A 26,651-nucleotide genomic window follows, 5' to 3' on the forward strand; every position below is an offset into this window, starting at 1 on the left:
AGAGGCTAGGAGAGGAGGGTATGCGCAGGTGATGAGGTATTCTAGGCAAGGGGAGCATCACGTGCTCCCCTTTGGGAGGGGATGGGGGTAGATCATTTAGAAAATTTGTAACTTGTTTTGCATACTGCTGGAGCTTGGAGGGAGAGAGAGAGAGAAGTCAGGGGAATGGACCATATTAAGAGATGCGACTAGACAGGGGGAATAGAGGTTGGATTAAAGAAAGTATTTTATATCCTGCTAAAGTATTTGGGCTTTAGTCTGTAGTCAGTGAGAGACCATGTAGAGATTTTTAAGCCAGTGATGGCTTAAATATAATCCTGTTTGCATTTCAGAAACATTCCTCTGATGTTGCATTGCTGAAGAATACCACTGTTCATCTATTGTAGTGGTTATTTATTACTGTGTGAAAAACTATCACAAAGGAATGGCTTAGTTAAAATAACACATTTATTATCTCACAGTTTCTGTGGGTCAGGAATTCGGCGTGTCTTTGCTTGATTGTCTGCTTCAGGATCTGCATTTGAAGTGCATGTGGTACTGCAGCCTCACTTCAGGGGTTGAGCAGGGAAGGATACAATTCAAAGCCCATGTAGTTGTTGGCAGCATTCAGTTCCTTGCAGAATGTGAGACTGTGGACTTAAGTTTCTTGCTAGCTGTTGACTGATGGCCTCCCTCAGTTCCTTGCCATGTGACTTCCTCCACAGGGCAGCTCACAACACTGCAGCCTGCTTCTTAGCTAGAGAAGGAAATAGTCTTCTAGCAAGATGGGCATTACCCGCACTTCTGATACCAACAGCAAGTTCAGGGGATTCCCAGAACCACTCTTTTTACATTTGATAATTCCCTAGAAGAACTCTCAGAACTCACTGAAGACCATTATACTTGTGGCTATGGTTTATATAGAGAAAAGATACACCCTAAAATCAGCCAAAGGGAGAGATGCATAGGGGCAGTGTCTAGAAGGCTCCAAACTTGAGACTTCCATTGTTCTCTGGATGCATTGCCTTAGTCGTGTTGATATGTGACAGTGTACATGGGGTATTGCCAATCAGGCAAGCTTATTCTCAGTGTTCAGAGTTTTTATTGGGGCTTTATTAATAGGCTTGATTGATTGATTGATTGAATTCAGCCTCCTGGTCCACTGATACTGCGTTACCGAAATCCCTTATCCTACATCACATGGTTGGTCTTCCTGGCATAGCCACCTCAACCTTAAGACTATCAGGTATGGCTGATGTCACCCTAAACAAAAACACTCCTACCAGAAATGACATGGATCACCTCTCAGAAGCCAAGGCAAAGCCCAGACCTCTCTTTAGGTAAAGCCAAAATCTTTACTACACAGTACTCAATATAAAATGCTTGAAATAGGCTGGGCGCGGTGGCTCACGCCTGTAATCCCAGCACTTTGGGAGGCCGAGACGGGCGGATCATGAGGTCAGGAGATCGAAACCATCTTGGCTAACACGGTGAAACCCCGTCTCTACTAAAAAATATGAAAAATTAGCCGGGCGAAGTGGTGGGCGCCTGTAGTCCCAGCTACTCCGGAGGCTGAGGCAGGAGAATGGCGTGAACCTGGGGGACGGAGCTTGCAGTGAGCCGAGATCACGCCACTGCACTCCAGCCTGGGCAACAGAGCGAGACTCCGTCTCAAAAAAATAAATAAATAAATAAAATAAAATAAAATGCTTGAAACTGAGGTGATTTTCTGTTCCAGAGAGAAATGAATGCTGATAGAAAGCTATTTAGCTTTTACTGCACAGGAGTAAAAGATGAAAGCTGCCTCATGCTCAAGAGCAGGCATTGTATCCAAAGATGAAAGAATCTTCTTTGTGGAATTCTTTTTGTGAAGGCAAGGTCTTGCTCTGTCACCCAAGCTGGAGTGCAGTGGCACGATCATGACTCTGCAGCCTCAACTTCGTGGGCCCAAATGCACCACCATACCTGGCTAATTAAAAAAAAAAAAAAAAAAAAATTGTAGAGACGGGAGTCTCCTTATGTTACCCAGGCTGGTCTCGAACTTTTGGCCTAAAGTGATCCACCTTGACCTCTGCAGAGTTCTTCTAGGTGACCCTATTGTATTATCTTTGGTGCCTTATAGGGGATTTATTTTATTTGGTCTGTTGGCAACCAAAAAAATGTGTTGAATGGAATGGAGTTTTGGAAACAAGAGTTTCCAGGGAAAAAGTATTTTTGGGGAGTGGTTTAATTCTGATAGAGACCATATAACCTCCGAGTGGATTAGCTTTCATTCAGTGCTACAAACCAGAAGATTCTTTTCCCTACCTTCATCTTCATTCTCTAACTTTGTAGGAAATAGTTTGGTTTAAAAGTCAGGACACCTGAGTTTTAGTTTTTGTTCGTTTGTTTGTTTTTGTTTGTTTGTTCATTTTTGAGTCGGAGAAGATCTCAGCTCGCTGTGACCTCCACCTCCCAGGTTCAAGCAGTTCTCCTGCCTCAGGGTCCCGAGTAGCTGGGACTACAGGTGTGCGCCATCACGCCCAGCTAATTTTTGTATTTTCAGTAGAGACAGGGTTTCACCATGTTAGCCAGGATGGTCTCGATCTGCCCGCCTCGGCCTCCCAAAGTGCTGGGATTACAGGCATGAGCCACTGCACCCAGCTGAGTTCTAGTTTTGATTCTTTGTGAATCTTCCCCTGATCTTGGGCAAGTTCTTTAACATGTTAGGCCACAGTTTTTTTTTTTTTTATCTATTGAACTTTTATCTATTGAATCTGGTTACTACAGAGTTCCTCAGCCTCTGCACTATTGACATTTTGGACCTGATAATTCTCTGTTGTGGGGGATGTCCTGTATGCATTGTAGGATGTTTAGCAGCACCTCTGCCCTCTCTACCCACTAGATGCTAGTAGTTGCACCCCACCTCCACCCCCACTTTATGATGACCAAAAATGGCTCCAGGCATTGCCAGCTGTCCACTAATGAGTGGGGGTTGGGGAAGCAAAATCATTCCTATTGAGAACTGCTGAGTTATTAGATACATGTAGACCCTTTTAAATACAGCATTCTGGATTTTGTGGAAAGTCTGTGGTTTGGATCTCCATCTTAAATCTCATACTTATGCTTGAAGCCTAATTGTTTGTTCAAACAAGAAATATGAGAACCCATGTATTTTACTTCCCAGACTAAAGGGTCAAATTTATATGTAGAGGAATTATGACTCAATGTAAGGAAGAACTCATGGTAAAATTATATCTTATTTGTTAATTTAGTTTTTCTCAGTAGTACATAAATCTCCGTATAGTGAATTCATAACCTAAGCATGTAAAGTGATGCAAGATGTGTCCATGATGTTATGATATTTACAACTAGGCAGATTTATAACTTGGCATAGTTATATCTATTTAGGATATTGGAACATATAAGAAACTTCAGATGTTTAGCTGTTATGATTTAATTTTGTTTCCAGCTGCTCTTATGCTTTATTTCCAAGATGTAGAAGAAATGGATTTAGAATCAGGAAACCAGGGTTTTAGGTCTAGCCATCCTTGGGGACATATGAATTCTTAAAACAGAAAAATTATATAGAACAGACAAGGTTTATTCTATTTTCTTTTTTACCTCATGGAGCTGGTTAAGTGTGTTATATAATATGCATACATCTGTATTTTAGTTTAGTGCTCCCAGGCTTGAGAAATCGAGTGAAAATGTATAATGTTTCAGGTAATACTTAAACACTGGCTAAACATTCTTAACCAGTATTATCGTGAACAAATTTATGAAGTATCCTTCTTAAAATTTCCTTTCTAAAAGTTAAATGTATGTTCATTATGCATTTGTATTTGTTAATTAAACTTGGGTTTATGGTGCAACTTGGGTTTATTTGTTAATAGTTACAGTTTAGCCTGTTAGCTAACATAACTAAATACTTGGTAGTATAATGAGAAAAATAATAAATGAATTTTTACATTTTTATTTCCTGCTGTAAATATCAAATTAACTGATTTAGTCTGTACCTCTGATAGGTAACTGTGCAGTCTTGATGTACTATTTGAAGAAAATACTTTATTCATTGTCTCCCAGGGAAAGCATTGAGGTTTTTCTTTGTTTTGTTTGGTTTTGTTTTGTATTTTGTTTGTTTGTTTTGAGACGGAGTCTCGCTCAGTCACCCAGGCTGGAGCTCAGTGGTGCGATCTCGGCTCACTGCAACCTCTGCCTCCTGGGTTCAAGCAATTCTCCTGTCTCAGCCTCTCAAGTAGCTGGGACTACAGGTGTGTACCACCGCGCCCGGCTGATGTTTTATATTTTTAGTAGAGACAGGGTTTCACCATGTTAGCCAGGATGGTCTCAATCTCCTGACCTCATGTTCCACCCACCTCAGCCTCCCGAAGTGCTGGGATTACAGGCATGAGCCACCATGCCCAGCCTCATTTTTTTGTTTTTAATAGGAAGACTTAGGCAGGTTTGAGTTAAGGCATTTTCAAGTACCAAAAAGTGATTGTTAATCTGTCTCCTCATTGGGCCCTGAGCTAGAGGACGTGGGATGCATTTACTTATATGCACTTTTAGAGGGAGGAGCCAGAGCAGAGTTAAACTGTTCTTGCTAATAAACAGGAGGAGTTTGACCACACTCTGGGGCGGGGAAGCCAGCAGCCCAGTGCCTTGTGAGGGTGTGGAGGGAACCCTGCCATCCTCACCCTGGTGGGCCATCCAGATGGTGCTTTGAAAAGCTGCAGTATCCAATAGTGATTGTGAAGTTGTGAGATACATAATTTAAGCACCCTAATGAAACCCTTCATAGTCTCTCTTGTCCACTGATCTTTTGTATGAGTAAAATGTTGGAAGGAACCCAAAGAGATGCTTACTCTGTTTTGTGTGCCAGGAAAAACAGTGTGAGCACCCAGGAGTGTGCAGCATCTGAATCTGGGGGCTGCTGGGCCAGATGTGCTACAGTGAGCCTTACTGTTTACTTGATACCTGCAACTCATGTGCACTTTATGTGCTTTATTGTATCTATTATTTATAAGGACCATATGGAAACCATCTTTTTTTTAAACAAAGAAAGATACAAACTAAATAACTCACTCAAAGTCACCTAGCTTAAAAGTATCATGTTATGCTTTATACCCACATAGCTCTTACATGAGATTCCTTTTTTTCTTTCTTTTTTTTTTTTTTTTTTTTTTGGAGACAGAGTCTTGCTCTGTCTCCCAGGCTGGAGTGGAGTGGCGTAATCTCGGTTCACTGCAAGCTCTGCCTTCTGGGTTCACGCCATTCTCCTGCCTCAGCCTCCCGAGTGGCTGGGACTATAGGCGCCCGCCACCACACCAGGCTAATTTTTTGTATTTTTAGTAGAGACGGGGTTTCACCGTGTTAGCCAGGATGGTCTCAATCTCCTGACCTCGTGATCCACCCACCTCGGCCTCCCAAAGTGCTGGGATTACAGGCTTGAACCATCACACCCGGCCAGATTCCTTGTTTTGAATTGCTAAATTTGTTTTTGTTTTTTGAAGCAGGATCTCACCCTGACATCCAGGCTGGTGTGCAGTGGCGTGATCTCATTTCACTGCAACGTCCACTTGCTAGGCTCAGACGATCCTCCCACCTCATTCTCCCAAGTAGTTGGGACTACAGGCATGGGCCACCATGCCTGGCTAATTTTTCTGTTTTTAGTAGACACGGAGTTTCACCATGTTGCCCAGGCTGGTCTAGAACTCCTGGGCTCAAACGATCAGCCCACCTCAACCTCCCAAAGTGCTGGTATTACAGGTGTAATAAGCCACCGTGCCGGGCCAGAACTGCTAAATTTGAATTACAGTTTTATTATTTGCTAAGGCTGTTATTTGAGAATTAAAATGTATTTTCTTTTATTCATTTAGAAGGAGATACAAATTGAAACTCCAGAGCTCTGAAAAAGGAAGGGTTTTCAATCTTTTAAACTGTGCAAGAAGTGAAACAAGTAATTAGCATGTCTTTAGATTAACCCTAGTCAGGAGCTTGTTCTCTCCACTTTTGCCAGTCAATTCCTGCCACACATTAACTTTTTCCTGGGAGCCTTCAACTACTTCTCCAGGTCCTCGCCAGATGTGAAAGTTATGGTGTCTGTGCTTATACAGTTCTTCATAGTTATTGCCACTTTAGCATTTTATTTCTTCCTTATGTTAGAGTGAGTTGTTTGATCTTCTCTTTATTAAATTCTTCAAATAATTGTTTTATTAAGTCACATTCAATACAATTCATCCTTTTAAAGTATATAATTTAATTTATTTATTTATTTTATTTATTTTTATTTTTTTAAGAGACGGGGTCTCACTCTATTGCCAGACTGGAGTGCAGAGGTGCAGTCATGGCTCACTGCAACCTTCGTCTCCGGGGCTCAAGCAATCTTTTTGCTTCAGCCTCTCGAATAGCTAAGACTGCAAGCATGCACCACCATGCCTGGCTAATTTTTAATTTTTTTGTAGAGACAGGTTTTCACTGTGTTGCCTAGGCTGGTCTTGAACTTCTGGCCTCAAGCAATTCTCCCACCTCGGTCTCCTAGAGCACTGGAATTGCAGATATGAGCCACTGCACCCAGCGTAAAGTATACAACTTTATAGTGCCTAGTGTTTTTGGATTTGTACAACCATCACCACAGTCAATTTTGGAACATTTTCATTACTACAGAAAAGAAACCATATACCCATTAGCAGTTCTCACTTTCCCCCATTCCCATGCTCGCCAGCTCTAGGAAACCAATAGTCTTTGTCTCCATGGATTTCCCAGTTCTGGACATTTCATATAGATGGAATCATACAATTTGTGTCTTTTTACGACTGACTTCTTTCACTGAGCATAATGTTTTCAAGGTTTATCCATGTTGTAGCATATGTCAGTGCTTCATTACTTTTTATTGCTGAGTAATATTCCACTCTATGGATATATCACACTTTGTGTATCCATTAATGGACATTTGGGTGGTTTCTACCTTTGGATGTGGCTGAATAATATTCCACTAAATGGATATACCACATTTTGTTTATCCATTGATGGACATGCAGGTGGTTTCTACCTTGTGGATAATGCTGCTGTGGACATTTATACGCAAATTTTGGTGTGAACATGTGTGTTCAGTTCTCTTGGGTGTATACTTAGGAATGGAATCGCTGGGTTATATGTAACAAACTTTTTTTTTTTTTTTTTTTTTTTTTTTTGGAGATGGAGTTTTGCTCTTGTTGCCCAGGCTGGAGTGCAATGGCGTGATCTTGGCTGACCACAACCACTGCCTCCCGAGTTCAGGCAATTCTCCTGCCTCAGCCTCCCAAGTAGCCAGGATTACAGGCATGTGCCACCACACCCAGCTAATTATTTTATATTGTTAGTAGAAATGGGGTTTCTCCATGTTGGTCAGGCTGGTCTCAAACTCCCAACCTCAGGTGATCCATCTACCTCGGCCTCCCAAAGTGCTGGGATTACAGGTGTGAGCCACCACGCCCAGCCATATGTAACTAACTTTTTAAAGAACTTCCATACTGCTTTCCAAAGCAGCTGCAGCATTTACACTCCTTCCAAAGGTGTATGAAGACTCCAATTTTTCCACTTCTTGCCAACACTTGTTATTTGTCTGCCTTTTGATTTCAGCTATCCTAGTGAGCACGTAGTGGTATCTCATTTATTTGCATTTCCCTAATGGCTTATAAATTTTAAATTGCTCTATTTTAGAATGTGTCTTCTCTTTATTTTCTAAAACACTCATGGTATTTTCCACATGTTAACTCATAATGTTCGAATTTATACCCTGTATTTAAAAATTGCAAGAAGAGGGGCGGAGCAAGATGGCCGAATAGGAACAGCTCCAGTCTCCAACTCCCAGCGCGAGTGGCACAGAAGACAGATGATTTCTGCATTTTCAACTGAGGTACTGGGGTCATCTCACTAGGGAGTGCCGGACAATCAGTGCTGGTCACCTGCTGCAGCCCGACCAGCGAGAGCTGAAGCAGGGCGAGGCATCGCCTCACCTGGGAAGCGCAAGGGGGAAGGGAATCCCTTTTCCTAGCCAGGGGAACTGAGACACACAACACCTGGAAAATCGGGTAACTCCCACCCCAATACTGCACTTTAAGCAAACGGGCACACCAGGAGATTATAACCCACACCTGGCCGGGAGGGTCCCACGCCCACGGAGCCTCCCTCATTGCTAGCACGGCAGTCTGCGATCTAACTGCAAGGCAGCAGCGAGGATGGGGGAGGGGTGCCCGCCATTGCTGAGGCTTAAGTAAGTAAACAAAGCCGCTGGGAAGCTCGAACTGGGTGGAGCTCACAGCAGCTCAAGGAAACCTGCCTGTCTCTGTAGACTCCACCTCTGGGGACAGGGCACAGCTAAACAACAACAAAAACGCAGCAGAAACCTCTGCAGACGCAAACGACTCTGTCTGACAGCTTTGAAGAGAGCAGTGGATCTCCCAACACAGAGGTTGAGATCTGAGAAGGGACAGACTGCCTGCTCAAGTGGGTCCCTGACCCCTGAGTAGCCTAACTGGGAGACATCCCCCACTAGGGGCAGTCTGACACCCCACACCTCACAGGGTGGAGTACACCCCTGAGAGGAAGCTTCCAAAGTAGGAATCAGACACTCGCTGTTGAGCAATATTCTATCTTCTGCAACCTCTGCTGCTGATACCCAGGCAAACAGGGTCTGGAGTGGACCTCAAGCCATCTCCAACAGACCTACAGCTGAGGGTCCTGACTGTTAGAAGGAAAACTATCAAACAGGAAGGACACCTATACCAAAACCCCATCAGTACGTCACCATCATCAAAGACCGGAGGCAGATAAAACCACAAAGATGAGGAAAAAGCAGGGCAGAAAAGCTGGAAATTCAAAAAACACGAGCGCATCTGCCCCTGCAAAGGAGCGCAGCTCATCGCCAGCAATGGATCAAAGCTAGTCAGAGAATGACTATGATGAGATGACAGAAGAAGGCTTCAGTCCATTAAACTTCTCAGAGCTAAAGGAGGAATTACGTACCCAGTGCAAAGAAACTAAAAATCTTGAAAAAAGAGTGGAAGAATTGATAGCTAGAATAATTAATGCAGAGAAGGTCATAAATGAAATGACAGAGATGAAAACCATGACACGAGAAATATGTGACAAAAGCACAAGCTTCAGTAACCGACTTGATCAACTGGAAGAAAGAGTATCAGCGATTGAGGATCAAATGAATGAAATGAAGCAAGAAGAGAAACCAAAAGAAAAAAGAAAAAGAAATGAACAAAGCCTGCAAGAAGTATGGGATTATGTAAAAAGACCAAATCTACGTCTGATTGGGGTGCCTGAAAGTGAGGGGGAAAATGGAACCAAGTTGGAAAACACTCTTCAGGATATCATCCAGCAGAACTTCCCCAACCTAGTAGGGCAGGCCAACATTCAAATTCAGGAAATACAGAGAACGCCACAAAGATACTCCTCGAGAAGAGCAACTCCAATACACATAATTGCCAGATTCACCAAAGTTGAAATGAAGGAAAAAATCTTAAGGGCAGCCAGAGAGAAAGGTCGGGTTACCCACAAAGGGAAGCCCATCAGACTAACAGCAGATGTCTCGGCAGAAACTCTACAAGCCAGAAGAGAGTGGGGACCAATATTCAACATTCTTAAAGAAAAGAATTTTAAACCCAGAATTTCATATCCAGCCAAACTCAGTTTCATAAGTGAAGGAGAAATAAAATCCTTTACAGATAAGCAAATGCTTAGAGATTTTGTCACCACCAGGCCAGCCATACAAGAGACCCTGAAGGAAGCCCTAAACATGGAAAGGAACAACCGGTACCAGCCATTGCAAAAACATGCCAAAATGTAAAGACCATCGAGGCTAGGAAGAAACTGCATCAACTAACGAGCAAAATAACCAGTTAATATCATAATGGCAGGATCAAGTTCACACATAACAATATTAACCTTAAATGTAAATGGACTAAATGCTTCAATTAAAAGACACAAACTGGCAAACTGGATAAAGAGTCAAGACCCATCAGTCTGCTGTATTCAGGAGACCCATCTCACATGCAGAGACATACATAGGCTGAAAATAAAGGGATGGAGGAAGATCTACCAAGCAAATGGAGAACAAAAAAAAGCAGGGGTTGCAATCCTAGTCTCTGATAAAACAGACTTTAAACCATCAAAGATCAAAAGAGACAAAGAAGGCCATTACACAATGGTAAAGGGATCAATTAAACAGGAAGAGCTAACTATCCTAAATATATATGCACCCAATACAGGAGCACCCAGATTCATAAAGCAAGTCCTTAGAGACTTACAAAGAGGCGTAGGCTCCCATATAATAATAATGGGAGACTTCAACACTCCACTATCAACATTAGACAGATCAACGAGACAGAAAGTTAACAAGGATATCCAGGAATTGAACTCATCTCTTCACCAAGCGGACCTAATAGACATCTATAGAACTCTCCACCCCAAATCAACAGAATATACATTCTTCTCAGCACCACATCGCACTTATTCCAAAATTGACCACATAATTGGAAGTAAAGTACTCCTCAGCAAATGTAAAAGAACAGAAATTATAGCAAACTGTCTCTCAGACCACAGTGCAATCAAACTAGAACTCAGGACTAAGAAACTCAATCAAAACCGCTCCACTACATGGAAACTGAACAACCTGCTCCTGAATGACTACTGGGTACATAACAAAATGAAGGCAGAAATAAAGATGTTCTTTGAAACCAATGAGAACAAAGATGCAACATACCAGCATCTCTGGGACACATTTAAAGCAGTGTGTAGAGGGAAATTTATAGCACTAAAGGCCCACAAGAGAAAGCAGGAAAGATCTAAAATTGACACTCTAACATCACAATTAAAAGAACTAGAGAGGCAAGAGCAAACACATTCAAAAGCTAGCAGAAGGCAAGAAATAACTAAGATCAGAGCAGAACTGAAGGAGATAGAGACACAAAAAACCCTCCAAAAAATCAATGAATCCAGGAGTTGGTTTTTTGAAAAGATCAACAAAATTGACAGACCGCTAGCAAGACTGATAAAGAAGAAAAGAGAGAAGAATCAAATAGACGCAATAAAAAATGATAAAGGGGATATCACCACCGACCCCACAGAAATACAAACTACCATCAGAGAATACTATAAACACCTCTACGCAAATCAACTAGAAAATCTAGAAGAAATGGATAATTTCCTGGACACTTACACTCTTCCAAGACTAAACCAGGAAGAAGTTGAATCCCTGAATAGACCAATAGCAGGCTCTGAAATTGAGGCAATAATTAATAGCCTACCCACCAAAAAAAGTCCAGGACCAGATGGATTCACAGCTGAATTCTACCAGAGGTACAAGGAGGAGCTGGTACCATTCCTTCTGAAACTATTCCAATCAATAGAAAAAGAGGGAATCCTCCCTAACTCATTTTATGAGGCCAACATCATCCTGATACCAAAGCCTGGCAGAGACACAACAAAAAAAGAGAATTTTAGACCAATATCCCTGATGAACATCGATGCAAAAATCCTCAATAAAATACTGGCAAACCAGATCCAGCAGCACATCAAAAAGCTTATCCACCATGATCAAGTGGGCTTCATCCCTGGGATGCAAGGCTGGTTCAACATTCGCAAATCAATAAACGTAATCCAGCATATAAACAGAACCAAAGACAAGAACCACATGATTATCTCAATAGATGCAGAAAAGGCTTTTGACAAAATTCAACAGCCCTTCATGCTAAAAACGCTCAATAAATTTGGTATTGATGGATCGTACCTCAAAATAATAAGAGCTATTTATGACAAACCCACAGCCAATATCATACTGAATGGGCAAAAACTGGAAAAATTCCCTTTGAAAACTGGCACAAGACAGGGATGCCCTCTCTCACCACTCCTATTCAACATAGTGTTGGAAGTTCTGGCTAGGGCAATCAGGCAAGAGAAAGAAATAAAGGGTATTCAGTTAGGAAAAGAAGAAGTCAAATTGTCCCTGTTTGCAGATGACATGATTGTATATTTAGAAAACCCCATTGTCTCAGCCCAAAATCTCCTTAAGCTGATAAGCAACTTCAGCAAAGTCTCAGGATACAAAATCAATGTGCAAAAATCACAAGCATTCTTATACACCAGTAACAGACAAGCAGAGAGCCAAATCAGGAATGAACTTCCATTCACAATTGCTTCAAAGAGAATAAAATACCTAGGAATGCAACTTACAAGGGATGTAAAGGACCTCTTCAAGGAGAACTACAAACCACTGCTCAGTGAAATAAAAGAGGACACAAACAAATGGAAGAACATACCATGCTCATGGATAGGAAGAATGAATATCGTGAAAATGGCCATACTGCCCAAGGTTATTTATAGATTCAATGCCATCCCCATCAAGCTACCAATGAGTTTCTTCACAGAATTGGAAAAAACGGCTTTAAAGTTCATATGGAACCAAAAAAGAGCCCGCATTGCCAAGACAATCCTAAGTCAAAAGAACAAAGCTGGAGGCATCACGCTACCTGACTTCAAACTATACTACAAGGCTACAGTAACCAAAACAGCATGGTACTGGTACCAAAACAGAAATTTAGACCAATGGAACAGAACAGAGTCCTCAGAAATAATACCACACATCTACAGCCATCTGATCTTTGACAAACCTGAGAGAAACAACAAATGGGGAAAGGATTCCCTATTTAATAAATGGTGCTGGGAAAATTGGCTAGCCATAAGTAGAAAGCTGAAACTGGATCCTTTCCTTACTCCTTATACGAAAATTAATTCAAGATGGATTAGAGACTTAAATGTTAGACCTAATACCATAAAAACCCTAGAAGAAAACCTAGGTAGTACCATTCAGGACATAGGCATGGGCAAGGACTTCATGTCTAAAACACCAAAAGCAACGGCAGCAAAAGCCAAAATTGACAAATGGGATCTAATTAAACTAAAGAGCTTCTGCACAGCAAAAGAAACTACCATCAGAGTGAACAGGCAACCTACAGAATGGGAGAAAATTTTTGCATTCATCTGACAAAGGGCTAATATCCAGAATCTACAAAGAACTCAAACAAATATACAAGAAAAAAACAACCCCATCAAAAAGTGGGCAAAGGATATGAACAGACATTTCTCAAAAGAAGACATTCATACAGCCAACAGACACATGAAAAAATGCTCATCATCACTGGCCATCAGAGAAATGCAAATCAAAACCACAATGAGATACCATCTCACAGCAGTTAGAATGGCAATCATTAAAAAGTCAGGAAACAACAGGTGCTGGAGAGGATGTGGAGAAATAGGAACACTTTTACACTGTTGGTGGGATTGTAAACTAGTTCAACCATTATGGAAAACAGTATGGCAATTCCTCAAGGATCTAGAACTAGAAGTACCATATGACCCAGCCATCCCACTACTGGGTATATACCCAAAGGATTATAAATCATGCTGCTATAAAGACACATGCACACGTATGTTTATTGCGACACTATTCACAATAGCAAAGACTTGGAATCAACCCAAATGTCCATCTGTGACAGACTGGATTAAGAAAATGTGGCAAATATACACCATGGAATACTATGCAGCCATAAAAAAGGATGAGTTTGTGTCCTTTGTAGGGACATGGATGCAGCTGGAAACCATCATTCTTAGCAAACTGTCACAAGAACAGAAAACCAAACACCACATGTTCTCACTCATAGGTGGGAACTGAACAATGAGATCACTTGGACTCGGGAAAGGGAACATCACACACCGGGGCCTATCATGGGGAGCGGGGACCGGGGAGGGATTGCATTGGGAGTTATACCTGATATAAATGACGAGTTGATGGGTGCTGACGAGTTGATGGGTGCAGCACACCAACATGGCACAAGTATACACATATGTAACAAACCTGCACGTTATGCATATGTACCCTAGAACTTAAAGTATAATAAAAAATTAAAATTAAAATTAAAAAAAATAAAATTGCAGGAAAAGGGAGGTGGGCCTTACGATTTTTTTTTAAAACCTCTGTTGAAAGTGTGCTTTGCCCATATCGTGGCATCATAGTTGCATGTTGTACTTTGTTTATTGATCCTTTATTGCCAAGCCCTATATAAGAAAGGACTCGATGAATGTTCATTAGACGAATGAATGGAGTCTTGTTCGTATTCATCCTGGATTCTTGAGTTTGTCCCTGGGAACAGATGGGTGTTCTGGTTCTGATAATACTAATAATCTCTTCAAAGATATAAACAGCATTAAAGACTTCACTTTAAACTGGTATTCCCAGAAAAAAAAAAAAAGACTTGCAAGCTTGAAAACTACTTCTGAAATATAGTTTGACTTGTCTGTCTGTTGCATATTGTCAGAATTGTTATCATTTGTATAGGCAGCCTTCCATTGTTATCTGTCCCTTATCTGAGAAATTCTGTGAAACATTAGCATGGTATACCAAGAGAGTTCATCGCAGCAGTTAGATAATCACCGTTGTAAGGCACACTTAAAATACTTAAAACTAATACATTAATGAAAAAGTGATTTTTAAGGTTTTAAAGATGTTGAAACCTGTCATTCAAATTATCAAGGAACTGTATTCAATTTTAGCTTTCCTGTAGATAGTGGCCGATAAGCATAAAGTGTTTAATATTATCATTAGAACTTTATTTTGCCAACATTTAATCTTGTGAACAAAGCAGTTATTTCTTTGCGAATCATTTTGTAATAAAGAAGGCTTTCTATGGTTATTACAAAAACATTTATCCCAGTTAAAATGGAACACAATAACATTGTTTTGGATAGTTGCTGAAATTTGCTAAAATACCAATTGTGGTGAGATAGTTTGGTGTTTTTTAGTTGTCCAAATACAGCTTTATAATTTTGTTGTTTTGGTACTCTGAGGCAAAAAGATTAGTTAATTTTGTGAATCTGTATGCCTTGGGTCCTTAGTAACTGGATGGCCTCTTACAAATCGAAAATATTATTCTGTGCACCATGTGGTGAGATAGCGGGATGGATGTCATAATGATGAGATTCCAAATACCATTGTGAAAGCTTTTCTAGAGAAGAGGTCAAAGAAAATGGTCTATTCCTTAAATGAATGCCTGTTACATTAATATGCCCTCCTGTCATTTAAATATTGTCCTCAGAGTGATCAAAAAGGTCATGGCCTCTGGGTCTTTACTGCTAATGCTACTTCCTTCCTCATTTTTAGAAAAATTACTGTTAATAGAAATGATACACTCACTTTTTTTAACATGATATTTCTGTATTTTAAAAAAGCGTAAGAAACCATTAACATTTAATTTATGATTCTCACTTGTCATTCTAATTTATATTTTTAAAGATTTACATTATTTTGAGTAAATTCTAATCCTATGAAATGATGCAGATGTCACCAACTTAAATTCAATTCTCATCTTATACATAATTCTAAATATATTACTTTGAGTAATACATGTTTACTTAGATTTACTATATTAAGTATAGGTTCTGTGAAGTCATAAGTATATACCTATATGGTTTCTTGCTATTCTTGATTTTCATAATAATGAGGGTCAAAGTGCCCTTCTGCTCCTTCTTGTTCTGGGCTCTCATGAGCGTTGTCAGGATCATCGTGATCTTCACTTTCATCATCATCGTCTTGAAATCTCCTGAAAACTTGTGTCCTTAGTTGTATTGTTTGACCATTAGTGCTTCTTTGTTCACCATAATAAATAGTGTGTATATGAGGGAAGCAGAAGAAGATGTATGAGCTTATTGGTTCTTTTAGTTTATTTTGGTCCACACGAATGTATGTTAAATGGTGGTGATGCAATGGGTCAATAGAAGGACACATCACAGTAAGATTCATCTCTGAAAGAAATAAATTAAAAATTAATTTTGCATTATAGTATAATCCTTAGTTATGACCATAATTCTATGTTAGATTTTATGTTGTATGGGATATAATTCTGTTAATTAAAATACTTACAAATTGAATTGTTTCTCTTTTTACATTAATCAAATAATAAAATGAAGAAAATTAAATTATAAACGAGTTTTGTATTACCAAAATATATATGGCTTCATTGGCTTTTCTGATTAATACATTCCTAGTAGAACAATCTCAAAAAAATTATCTGCAATCCCACTACTTAGGATACTCATATTTCTTCATATACTCTATTATTTCTCTCTCTATATATTATGTGTGTGTGTGTGTGTGTGTGTGTGTGTATATATATATATATATATATATATATATTTTTTTTTTTTTTTTTTTTTTTTTGGAGACAGAGTTTTGCTCTGTCACCCAGGCCAGAAAGCAGTGGCATGATCTCAGCTCATGGCAACCTCCGAGTTCAAGCAACTGTCATGCCTTGGCCTCCCAAGTAACTGGGAGTACAGGTGCACATCACCATGCCTGGCTAATTTTTGTATTTTTAGTAGAGATGGGACTTCACCATATTGACCAGGCTTGTCTCGAACTCCTGGCCTCAAGTGATTCACCCCACCCGCCTCAGCCTCCCACAGTGCTCTGATTTCAGGCATGAGCCACTGTGCCCAGCCTATTTCTCAATATTTAAGGCAATACAATTTAATAGAAAGGACTATAAACTGAATAGCACACATTTCTCTGGGGCAAATTTCTGCCATTCCCTTAAGTAACTTCAAAACAACCATTTTCCGCAACGTCTAAAGCATAGCTTATTAAATATTTTTTTCCTTAAAAGATCAGAATTCTATTCTTTCTCTCTTTAAAGCACAATAAAAGTCTACATACTTTCTATTTCATTATTTTGTAGATATAGGTGTTCCAGATTTCTTGGAATATAGAATGCTTGCTTCAATTTGTTGTGTCCAACACTGAGTTCTACAAGGTTGGGAAGATTAAAAATATTATATGGGATGTCTTGTAGTTTGTTGTGTGACAGTCTTAAAGCATGAAGTTTTGGAAGTTTGTCGAAGTATTTTTCAGGTATAGAAGAAATTGAATTATTTTCTAAAGACAGATACATAAGTGAAGAAGGCAAACCAGGAGGCATTGATTCTAATCTGTTATTGCAGAGGTTGAGCTGCATTAGTTTTTCCATTTTGGCAAAGATTTTGTCTTTTAGCAGAGAATCATGAAGATGATTATAACAGAGATCAAGCATGGTCAAGTTTACTAGCCCATCCATGGCATTTGTCTGCAGTTTGGAGATTTCATTGTAACCAAGAAGGAGTCTTTCCAGAGATTTAGGAAGAGGAAATGGAAATTCTTCTAAATTGTTATGCTCTAGATGAAGTTGTAGTAGATTTGGAAGCTTAGCAAACACACCATAATCAATCTTTTGAGATTTAATTTTGTTGTGGCTGAGGTTAATTTCTTTAAGATAAGTTGCATTGATGAATGAATTTGCAGTCACAGCCTCAATTTCATTGAACTGAAGGTAGAGTTGCTGAATGTGCATCGGAATATTTGGGATAGTCTTGAGTTTGCGATTATCACAGTACATTGATGATGGAAAGTTAGTTGGACAGAAGCATTCACTGACACAGCCTAAAGTGTACTGATAAAAAGGAACTCCGTAGTCTACATTTTGACGAAATGGGAATCCTGTTTGATAATCATCATCTGGCTCTTGGTCATAGTCTTCATCCCACTGATAAGTTTCATATTGGCAATGTACTTTGACTCCAAGAAAGAAGAAAATAACAAATATTGGACTTAAAAAACCCATCTTCTTCTTCTTTTTTTTTTTCCTATTGCAAGGAGAAAAGGAAACATTGTGGAGAAAGTGAGTAAACTCAATACGCTTTGTATAAATTGACAGTTATATGAAATGTATTATACCTATGTCTGTATACAAAAGAATATCCAGAAAGAATGGGCAGTGCTGAAACCAAAATTTTTTTCTTTCTTTTTTTGTGACAGTGTCTCCTCTGTCACCCAGGCTGGAGTACAGTGGCACGATCTCAGCTCACTGCAACTTCTGCCTCCCAGGTTCAAGCGATTCTCATGCCTCAGCCTCCTGAGTAGCTGGGACTACAGGTGCATGCCACTATGCCTGGCTTATTTTTGTATTTTTTAGTAGAGACAAGGTTTCGTTATGTTGCCCAGGCTGGTCTCAAACTCCTGACCTCAAGGGATACTCCAGCCTCGGCCTCCCAAAGTGCTGGGATTACAGGTGTGAGTCACCACGCCCGGCCTCAAACCAAAATTAATGTTTAAGTGCCAATGAGGTGAGATTTTTTTTTCTTTTTCTTTTCTTTTTTTTTTTTTTTTTTTTTTGAGGTGGAGTCTTGCCTCGTCACCCAGGTTGGAGTGCAGTGGTGCAGTCTTGGCTCACTTCAACCTCCTCTTCCCTGGTTCAAGTGATTCTCCTGCCTCAGCCTCCCGAGTAGCTGGAACTACAGGCACGTGCCACCACACTCAGCTAATTTTTGTATTGTTAGTAGAGACTGGGTTTCTCCATCTTGACCAGGCTGGTCTCTAACTCCTGACCTCAGGTGATCCACCCACCTTGGCCTCTCAAAGTGCTGAGATTACAGGCGTGAGCCACCACTCCTGGCTGAGGTTTTTTTTTTTTTAAGTCACATATTACACTGAACTAGAGTCAAAAGTCTGGTATACTAGACTTTCTACTAAGTAACCATCTTTTAAGAGTCCCACTTTATCTTGCTTACTAGAGTATAGATCTATGATGATAATAACATGACATCATTCAACTACAGTCTGATCCTTCCAATATAAATGCTGGGTGTTCTTTGGAATTACCTGATCCTTTAATGATGGTCGCTGCCTGGGGGAGGAGAGACCTTTATTTCAGTTAGAGAGCTTTTGCCTGGGAGATTCTACAACTTCTATTTGTTTTCTGCCCTTCAGAAGAACATGAAATGCTTCCTTTTATGTGATAACTTCAGATATTTAGAAATAGTATTCATGTTTCCTTTTAATATTTTCTGTCCAAAACTAATTGCACCATCAAATTTTCCTCACGAAACAGTTTCCAGAATCCAATTATTTAGTCTCTGACTCTGCTTGAATAACTACTTTAAATCCTAAAGACGTACAATGTTTATGTTCTACAAAATTCAAATGTCTTTACATTTTTCTTCCTAGCTTCCTTTTTTCCATTAGTATATTTAAGTTTTAGATATACAAATATTATTAAAAACACACTGTCCCTGTCTCCCGGGAGTTTAAAGTCTGGTGGAGGATCAGATACATATGCAGCAGAATGCAGGAAGAGGATATTGTGTGGAGCAGGATTGCAAAGGGGCACACTTCACAATGAACACTCGGTGCTGAAACTTGAAGTTCTAGGGAAGGGTCAATTGTGTCCCAGATGAGAAGCCTGAAACCTACATTTCATTTCTGTCACTTAACATATCTGCCTCTTGCCTCATCAATAAAAGAAGAATTGCAATTATAGCTGAATTATACCTTGGCTGCTTATCTGCTTATCTTGTATGTTGCCTTGTGTCTTTTTTTTTTTTTTTTTTTTCCTTGAGATGGAGTCTTGCTCTGTTGCCCAAGCTGGAGTGCAGTGGTGTGATCTTGGCTCACTGCAGCCACCACCTCCTGGGTTTAAGCAATTCTCCTGCCTCAGCCTCCCCAGTAGCTGGGATTACAAGCACGCTCCACCATACCTGGCTAATTTTCGTATTTTTAGTAGAGACGGGGTTTCACCATGTTGACCAGGCTGGTCTCGAACTCCTGACCTCATGATCCACCCACCTTGGCCTCCCAAAGTGCTGAGCCACTGCACCCAGCCTTCTTGTGTCATATCTTGCCTGCTTATCCCACCTGGTTGTTGTTAGCATTGTATGAGCTATGCATGTACAAGTACTTTGCATATTGAAAACTGCTATCCAGATGAAATGAATGTATCGTTTAGGAAAAATGTTTAAAAAAATCCTACCTCTTTTATTCTGAGACCTTTCTACTTTTCCTATCCAGGATTTCATGAGAGCATGAGTTTCCTAAAAAATTGTTGCATATAATGAAATGACTTATCTCCTATTCATCTAGAATGGTTCTATTTTTCATCATTGGTATAATTGAGAGAATACTTAAGTTATTTTCTTTGACAGAACCTCATTTGAGAAAGGTTAAGAAACATCTCAGTTTCTTGTTCTTTTCTTGTCAGAAATTATAAATGTATAAATGTAACTATTGTGTGTTTTTGGGATTTGAAGTGGTTGTTCAGGTGAAGTCAGAGACCCTTGAGCTCTTTTCCTGCAGTGATACTTTCCTTCATTCTTCCTCACCATTTGCTCCCATGTGCCCGCATCCTGGATTTTGTCATTGCTGTTACTGGAACCCTTCATACTCTCCATTTTGAGTATTCCGCACTCAGACCACTATCTCTGTGTAGTAACTCCAGCTGCAATAATTCTTCAATTTCAGTGGAACCTCAGCTACTGATTCTATTATTTTTCACTGTCCCTCATCCATCCTTGCCAACATTGTCAGTTCCTTCTTACCAACGTAGACCCCATAGTTCATCACTATCGTTGCTCTTTTGCACGTGCCCTAAACTTTCTGGCTCCTTCAATCTGCCAAACTCCAACTCTGGTTACTCCAATTCTCCACCTACTCACAGCCTGTCACAGCTGATTGTAACTAAAGAAAAGCAGGAGCATGGTGACTGGTCTCACTCTCAATTCAAGACCACTAACCTCAAGTGCTGTCTTTGCGTTTCCTTAGACCATCCTCTTTCCCTCTCTTCTATGCTACTGTGTTGTAACTTTCCTCTCTCAAGTCTCTAATACCTCATTCCCCATTATTATTTTTGGGTGATGACCTTGCTTCTTTTTTTTAAGTCAAGAAAATAGGATCAAGATATCATTTATTTCTATTTTCTTATATTTATCCCTACCAAAAGAAGATGCCAAAATAGCAATGGTTTTTATTTTTTTTTTTAACCGTATGTGCTTTTGAAACTCATGACGTTTCTTTGTGCAACTCTGTTACATCCATTTTTCTTTCTTTTCTGTGAGATTTGTGGAAGATGTGACATTTGACCTAGACCTTGAAGGAATGTTAAGGTTCTCATAGAGGGAGGTGAGGAAGATCTCTGGATAGAAGAGATAAGCAAAAACATACAAGCAACAGATGGTGATGTGTTTGGGGTATGTGGTTGGTTAACTCTTGAAGGAGCAAAATAAGACTATTAAATCCAGATCTGAAGGGATTAGCCTAACTTTTTTTTCTGAGACAGAGTCTTGCTCTGTCACCCAGGCTGGAGCACAGTGGTGCACTCTTGGCTCACCCTCCGTCTCCTGGGCCCAAGTGACTCTCTTGCTTCAGCCTCCGAGTAGCTAGGATTACAGATGCATGCCACCACACCTGGCTATTTTTTTTTTGTTTTTTGTAGAGACACGGTTTTGCCATGTTGCTCAATCTGGTCATGAACTTCTGGGCTCAACCAGTCTGCCCCCCGCTCAGCCTTTACTTGAACATTTTGCCTAATCAAAAGTTTAATGTAACTTTTTTACCAAAGTGCTGGGATTACAGGCATGAGCCACCACACTCGGCCTTGGAGGGCCTAAATTCTGACCTAAGAAATTTGCACTCTGGGAATGAATGCTTAATTTAATGAATTAACATATTTAGGCTGTGATTTCACACTGCAGTCAGTGTTCATGGGTGAAAAAGTAGAGAATCTTGGAAGGAGGTAGAATTAAGGAGTTACGGTCTTATACCAAAGGGCAGTGTTCAGAGCAGGCTCTCCTTGCTGGGCTGGAAGCTCCCAGTGGGTCTGCTTGGAAATGCTTATTCACCTACTGTACTCTACTACTTTACTATTTGTGAACATCCTTAGTGAAGCACTTTACAAATATTAGTAGTTAGTTTGATTGGGTTATATCAGTTTATAGTTATCTTGAATAATTTCTAGCGGTGAGGCACTATGCTAAGTTGGTGGAGAATACAGAAATGAAGAAGACATGAAACCATAGTCCCTTCTGTAAAGAGCAAACAGCTTAGTGGAAGAGAGAGATACAACGAAGTGAACCCTAATCTAAGGCAGAGGGTAATATTGTTTATAGCAGAGATAGGCAATGCTGTGGGGCCAGTGGCTTACCTCAGCTTTAGAGAAACAGGAAAGTCTTTTGTAGACATCATTTGACCAAGACTTTGGGAGATTAATAGGAATGGATATAGAATATTCGAAATGTTTTATACTCATTGATGATATTTTACATATAATTTTATAATATTTTCTTGTACTCATTATAGTACAACATATTAACTTTTTATTTTTGGAGACAGAGCCTCGCTCTGTCACCCAGGCTAGGGCGCGGTGGCATGATCGCCACTTACTGCAACCTCCACCTCCCAGCCTTCAGTGATTCTTGTGCCTCAGCCTTGTGAGTAGCTGGGATTACAGGCGTGCATCACCACGACTGGCTACACTTTTTTGTATTTTTAGTTAAGACGGGATTTTGCCATGTTGGCCAGCCTGGTCTCGAACTCCTGACCTCAGGTGGTCCGCCCACATCTGCCTCCCAAAGTGCTGAGATTACAGGTGTGAGCCACTGCGCCTGGCTGAAAACTCAGCTTGATTTTTATCCTTTTGTTGAGAACATTAGCTCATCATCAGTTAGCAACTTGACATTTGAGAATTAGAGTCTGTTGTTGAACAACTATGAAAAATTTTTGGGAAAAAAGAAGAAGGCCTTGAATCAAGACATCATGATTGGGGCGTCTTTGAAAATAAAGAGATTCTTAATGTTGTCTGCTTTCGGTCTTTGTGAGCACCTAAGAAGAAAGTCTTTCCTTGAGGAACAATTTGTCTTCTAAACCTGAACTTATCTTAAACATCCTTGTCCTCCTCCCTCCACGTTTCTAACCATGTAGTACAATCTTGTCCCACTCCCTTTGATTAAGTGCAGTTTTCTGGTCTGAAATCCATCCTGTTTTCATCTCTATGCTCATTATTTTCTATGCCTCTTACTCTTTCCCCAGGATAATTTCCCATGTTACAACAATCTCTTATTTTATCCAAATTTTTCATTCCCCAACTAATCTCTTCTCAGTCATTTGCTAAACATATTTTTGTTACTTCTGCTTTTCACATTCTACGATCTATGCCTTGTTCTCTATAGGATAACTCACAGCAGTATTGTATACTTCATTGTCGATCATCTCATTTCCTGATATCTTTTAACAGAATCTAGTACAATGCAGTGTTATAAGTGCTCAAAGATTTGTTGGAGGAATGATGAGGTTAATAAGCTATAGGTTAAGTCTTGCAAATGCTTCCCTCCACTAATGTTGGTTATTCCTAGGCATTTATTTCACCATGGTAATTTCTTCAAATGAACATATTCATGAGAGCTTGACTGTTCCTTTTTCTATTGAATATTTCTTCCTCACAATATACTGTATTCCTCACTTTCACAAATGTGAAAAAGAATGGAACAAAGTAAAATATATATATTACCAGTTTTCAATGTGAATTTTTCATATTATAGCAATAAAAGCATCTGTGTCATAACGTTTCTCTTACTTGGAGAAAAGCACTTATGTGTTCATCAAGAAAAGTTTTAATTGAAATTACTAATGAGGTATAATTTACTTGTTCAGGAAAACTTTAAAAGCCTCTTAACATTTTATTATGTTAAAGACATTGTTTTTATTTGTATGCCATAGAAATTAGCATATAAGAAAGCAAATATTATTATATAATTTAGATTTTTCCAAAAAAGTTCTAAATTTTAATTTTGTAAAATTCTTTTGCTATTAAAAGTACAATTACCTCAGTTATTTTTAGCCATAATACATTTAAATCTTAATTAACTAAAACCCAAAGTAACTAGATCCTTCAGTAGACTAGACAGAGGATCTGTATCTTCCCTTTGAGAAAGAGGTAAATGAAAAGACAAGCATTCTATGTCAGGGATTTAGTCAGTAGAGAAATTTGGAGGAAATCTTGTGTGAAATTTGTACAAATGCCCATCAACCCCCCAACCGGAATCACTAGCATTGCTCAGCTGTATGCCTCAAAGGCATTAGCTGGTTCTTTGTTACTTATAATTCATAGAGGAAAAGAGACCTAAGGAAGAGGAAGAGTTTGATTCCTTTAACATGAGAATCTCTCCTTTCATTCAAAGTAAAAAAAAAAAAAATCTAAACAAAGATTTTTTGTTGGGTAAATCTTAAATGAGAAAGTTAAACTCATTATACTACTTTACTTGAACATTTTGCCTAATCAAAAGCTTAATGTAACTTTTTTACCAAATTTTGCTTCCAAAAATTGTGCTTTTATAATAGATGCCGTCTATTTTAATATTAAGCAAATCCAATATACTTTTTAAATTTTAACAGTAGGAATACATTCTTAAAAAATTGAAAATTATTTTATTATCATACCTGTTCAATTTGCTTTAGTTTTCGGGGGTTGATGAATTTGTAAATCCTTTAAATGAATCAGAAATTCCTAAATTCTTTAACTGAGTCTCTTAAAAATCCACAGTAACTCTGTGTCCAGACAGGGCTGTCTCTTGAATTACTGTAGCAATTTAAGCAAATACAATCTTCTTGGAAAACACTTGGGTTGAATTAAAATTATGTATTTCTTTTCATTACATGAAACTTTGTGGACTCAAATTAAGATGCTTGTGTTCTTGGTCAGATTTATGTGGCTTACTTCTTTCTTTTCCCCTTAATTTTGGTTTGAGGTATGGCAAGAATTTCCTCTAATGTGAAAGGCAAACAAAACTAAATGAAACAGCATGTACTGATTACTGTTTTTATTTTCATTTTCATGCCAAAGAATTCTTCAAATTAAGGCCCACTGTGACAGGGAACTCCAGTGTCTCAGCAACTTAAGGTGGAACTCAAAATTTCTTTTTTTATTTTTTGAGATGGAGTCTCGCTTTGCCGCCCAGGCCAGAGTACAGTGGTGCAACCTTGGCTCACCGCAACCTCCACCTCCCGGGTTCAAGCGATTCTCCTGCCTCAGCCTCCCGAGTAGCTGGGATTACAGGCATGAGCCACCACGCCCGGCTAAGTTTTTGTATTTTTAGTAGAGATGGGGTTTCACCATGTTGACCAGGCTGGTCTTGAACTCCTGACCTCAGGTGATCCTCCCGCCTCTGCCTTCCAAAGTGCTGGGATTACAGGCGTGAGCCACCACGCCTGTCCTGGAACTCAAAATTTCTTGAGTCGCTTGGTTGTTCACCACCTAGGTTCACATCAGTACTTTGTTAAAACAAGGAATCAGGATTAGAAACATATAACATTTCGCATTCGATTTATTTTTAAAAGGCACTGGATTGTTGTTGCTTACACAGATTAAGTATATGACTTTTCTATACAAAGGCTTACATCCTCATTTTTATCAGCTATCTCGTTTCTCCTTTTGTTTGCAGATGTACCCACTAGAATGCTTTCTAATACCCTTTGAGATAAAACTAGTCAGTTGGTTGCACTCCAAAGGTACATCTCCAATTTGCCTGTTTTTAGTATTGCACAAAATAATTTTGTAGTATTGAATAAAATGGAATGAAAAGCTTATGTTGCTCAATAGCTATTGCCTTTATTTTGTAGATTTAGAAAATTTCTTCATTTCATAGAGCTGTCTCTCCTGAATAGTAAGAGTTAACTGTTTTTAATGTTTAATTTTTACACTGTTTTCGTATTCTAAACAGAGAGTTGACTTGTGTCTTTTGGCAGTGGACTCAGAGTTCATTTTGGGGGGAATTCTTAAGCTTTTACAAACTAATAAGATAAAGTGAATCCTGGAGTTCATTTTGTTTCCTCAAAAAAGTGTTTTCCATTAGCTTTTTACAAAGAACTCACAAGATTTATTTTGTTAAACTTTGCATTTAAGAAAAGTATACAGTGTTTCAAGTGATGCTTTGGCAGTTGTAAAACTCTAGTCTATTATTGGAGACATTGGTATGAAAAACGTGGCAGACCACATTTGAGCCAAGATTCCATCTTGTTACTGATCTTTTCCATATGTTTTCTGTTAGTGTCTTTGTTCTTAAAACTCAGGCTTTCACTAAGGAAAAGAGAGCAAATCTGTGTACTTTTTTCAAAAATGGTTTTATGTGCCTTCACAGTCCTTTTGGAAGATTAACTTAAAATCAACAGCCTAATGTTTATATAACTTCTCATTAACTCTGTGATTTGGATTTACGATATTGATTGTTATTCATGTTTTTAACAAATGTGAAAAAAATTATCAGTGGGTAATAGAATAAAAAATGTCGAGAAAATTTAAACTGATTGGCAATGTCTGTCTAGGAGGTTTAAGGTGGCAAGGGATGGGAATGCAGGGAGGTGGTGGTTAGTTCAAGTCAGGCCTTAAAGGAAAAATAGGCAATGTGAGTTTGTAATAGTTCACTGTTTTAGTTAAGTGGTTATAATTGTAGCAGTTGGGGAGAAAATGAGTTGAATTGTTGAAAAGTGTAAATTATATGCTATGATTATACTTTGATTGAAATAGATTCAGTATCTCAAAGCTGAGTGACATAGGACTGGCTAGGAAAGGCCCTCCTGAGACCTGCTTAATTAACGTAATAAAGCATTACAATTTTCTGTGCATTTGTTCCACTTTATTTATTGGGCACCTACTTTGTGTAAATTTTAGGCACTTGGGACTCAGCAGTGAAAGTCTCTGTTGTTATAGAAAAGGAAAACAGAAAATAAATGTAAATAATCATAAAATGCAGAATATAAACAAGGTAGAATGCGATGGAAGAGAATAATGCAAGGT

At 39.2% G+C, this 26,651-nt stretch overlaps 2 protein-coding genes across 4 annotated transcripts in view; one reads left to right on the forward strand and one right to left on the reverse strand.

Moving 5' to 3' along the window:
- CENPP (centromere protein P) overlaps nt 1–26,651 on the forward strand; it is a 280,354-nt gene that overhangs the window by 79,111 nt on the left and 174,592 nt on the right. The gene's annotated exons all lie outside the window — the stretch shown is intronic.
- On the reverse strand, nt 14,600–24,656 carry OMD (osteomodulin). The gene is made up of 3 exons (XM_010375107.2): nt 24,299–24,656; nt 16,718–17,679; nt 14,600–15,807 (listed from the first exon to the last, which is right to left on the reverse strand). Exons 2-3 carry the CDS (start codon nt 17,655–17,657, stop codon nt 15,482–15,484), a joined length of 1,266 nt encoding a protein of 421 aa, XP_010373409.1. The 5' UTR covers nt 17,658–17,679; nt 24,299–24,656; the 3' UTR covers nt 14,600–15,481.

Source organism: Rhinopithecus roxellana, chromosome 16 (genome assembly GCF_007565055.1).
Source record: "Rhinopithecus roxellana isolate Shanxi Qingling chromosome 16, ASM756505v1, whole genome shotgun sequence".
Taxonomy (NCBI): Eukaryota; Metazoa; Chordata; class Mammalia; order Primates; family Cercopithecidae; genus Rhinopithecus; species Rhinopithecus roxellana.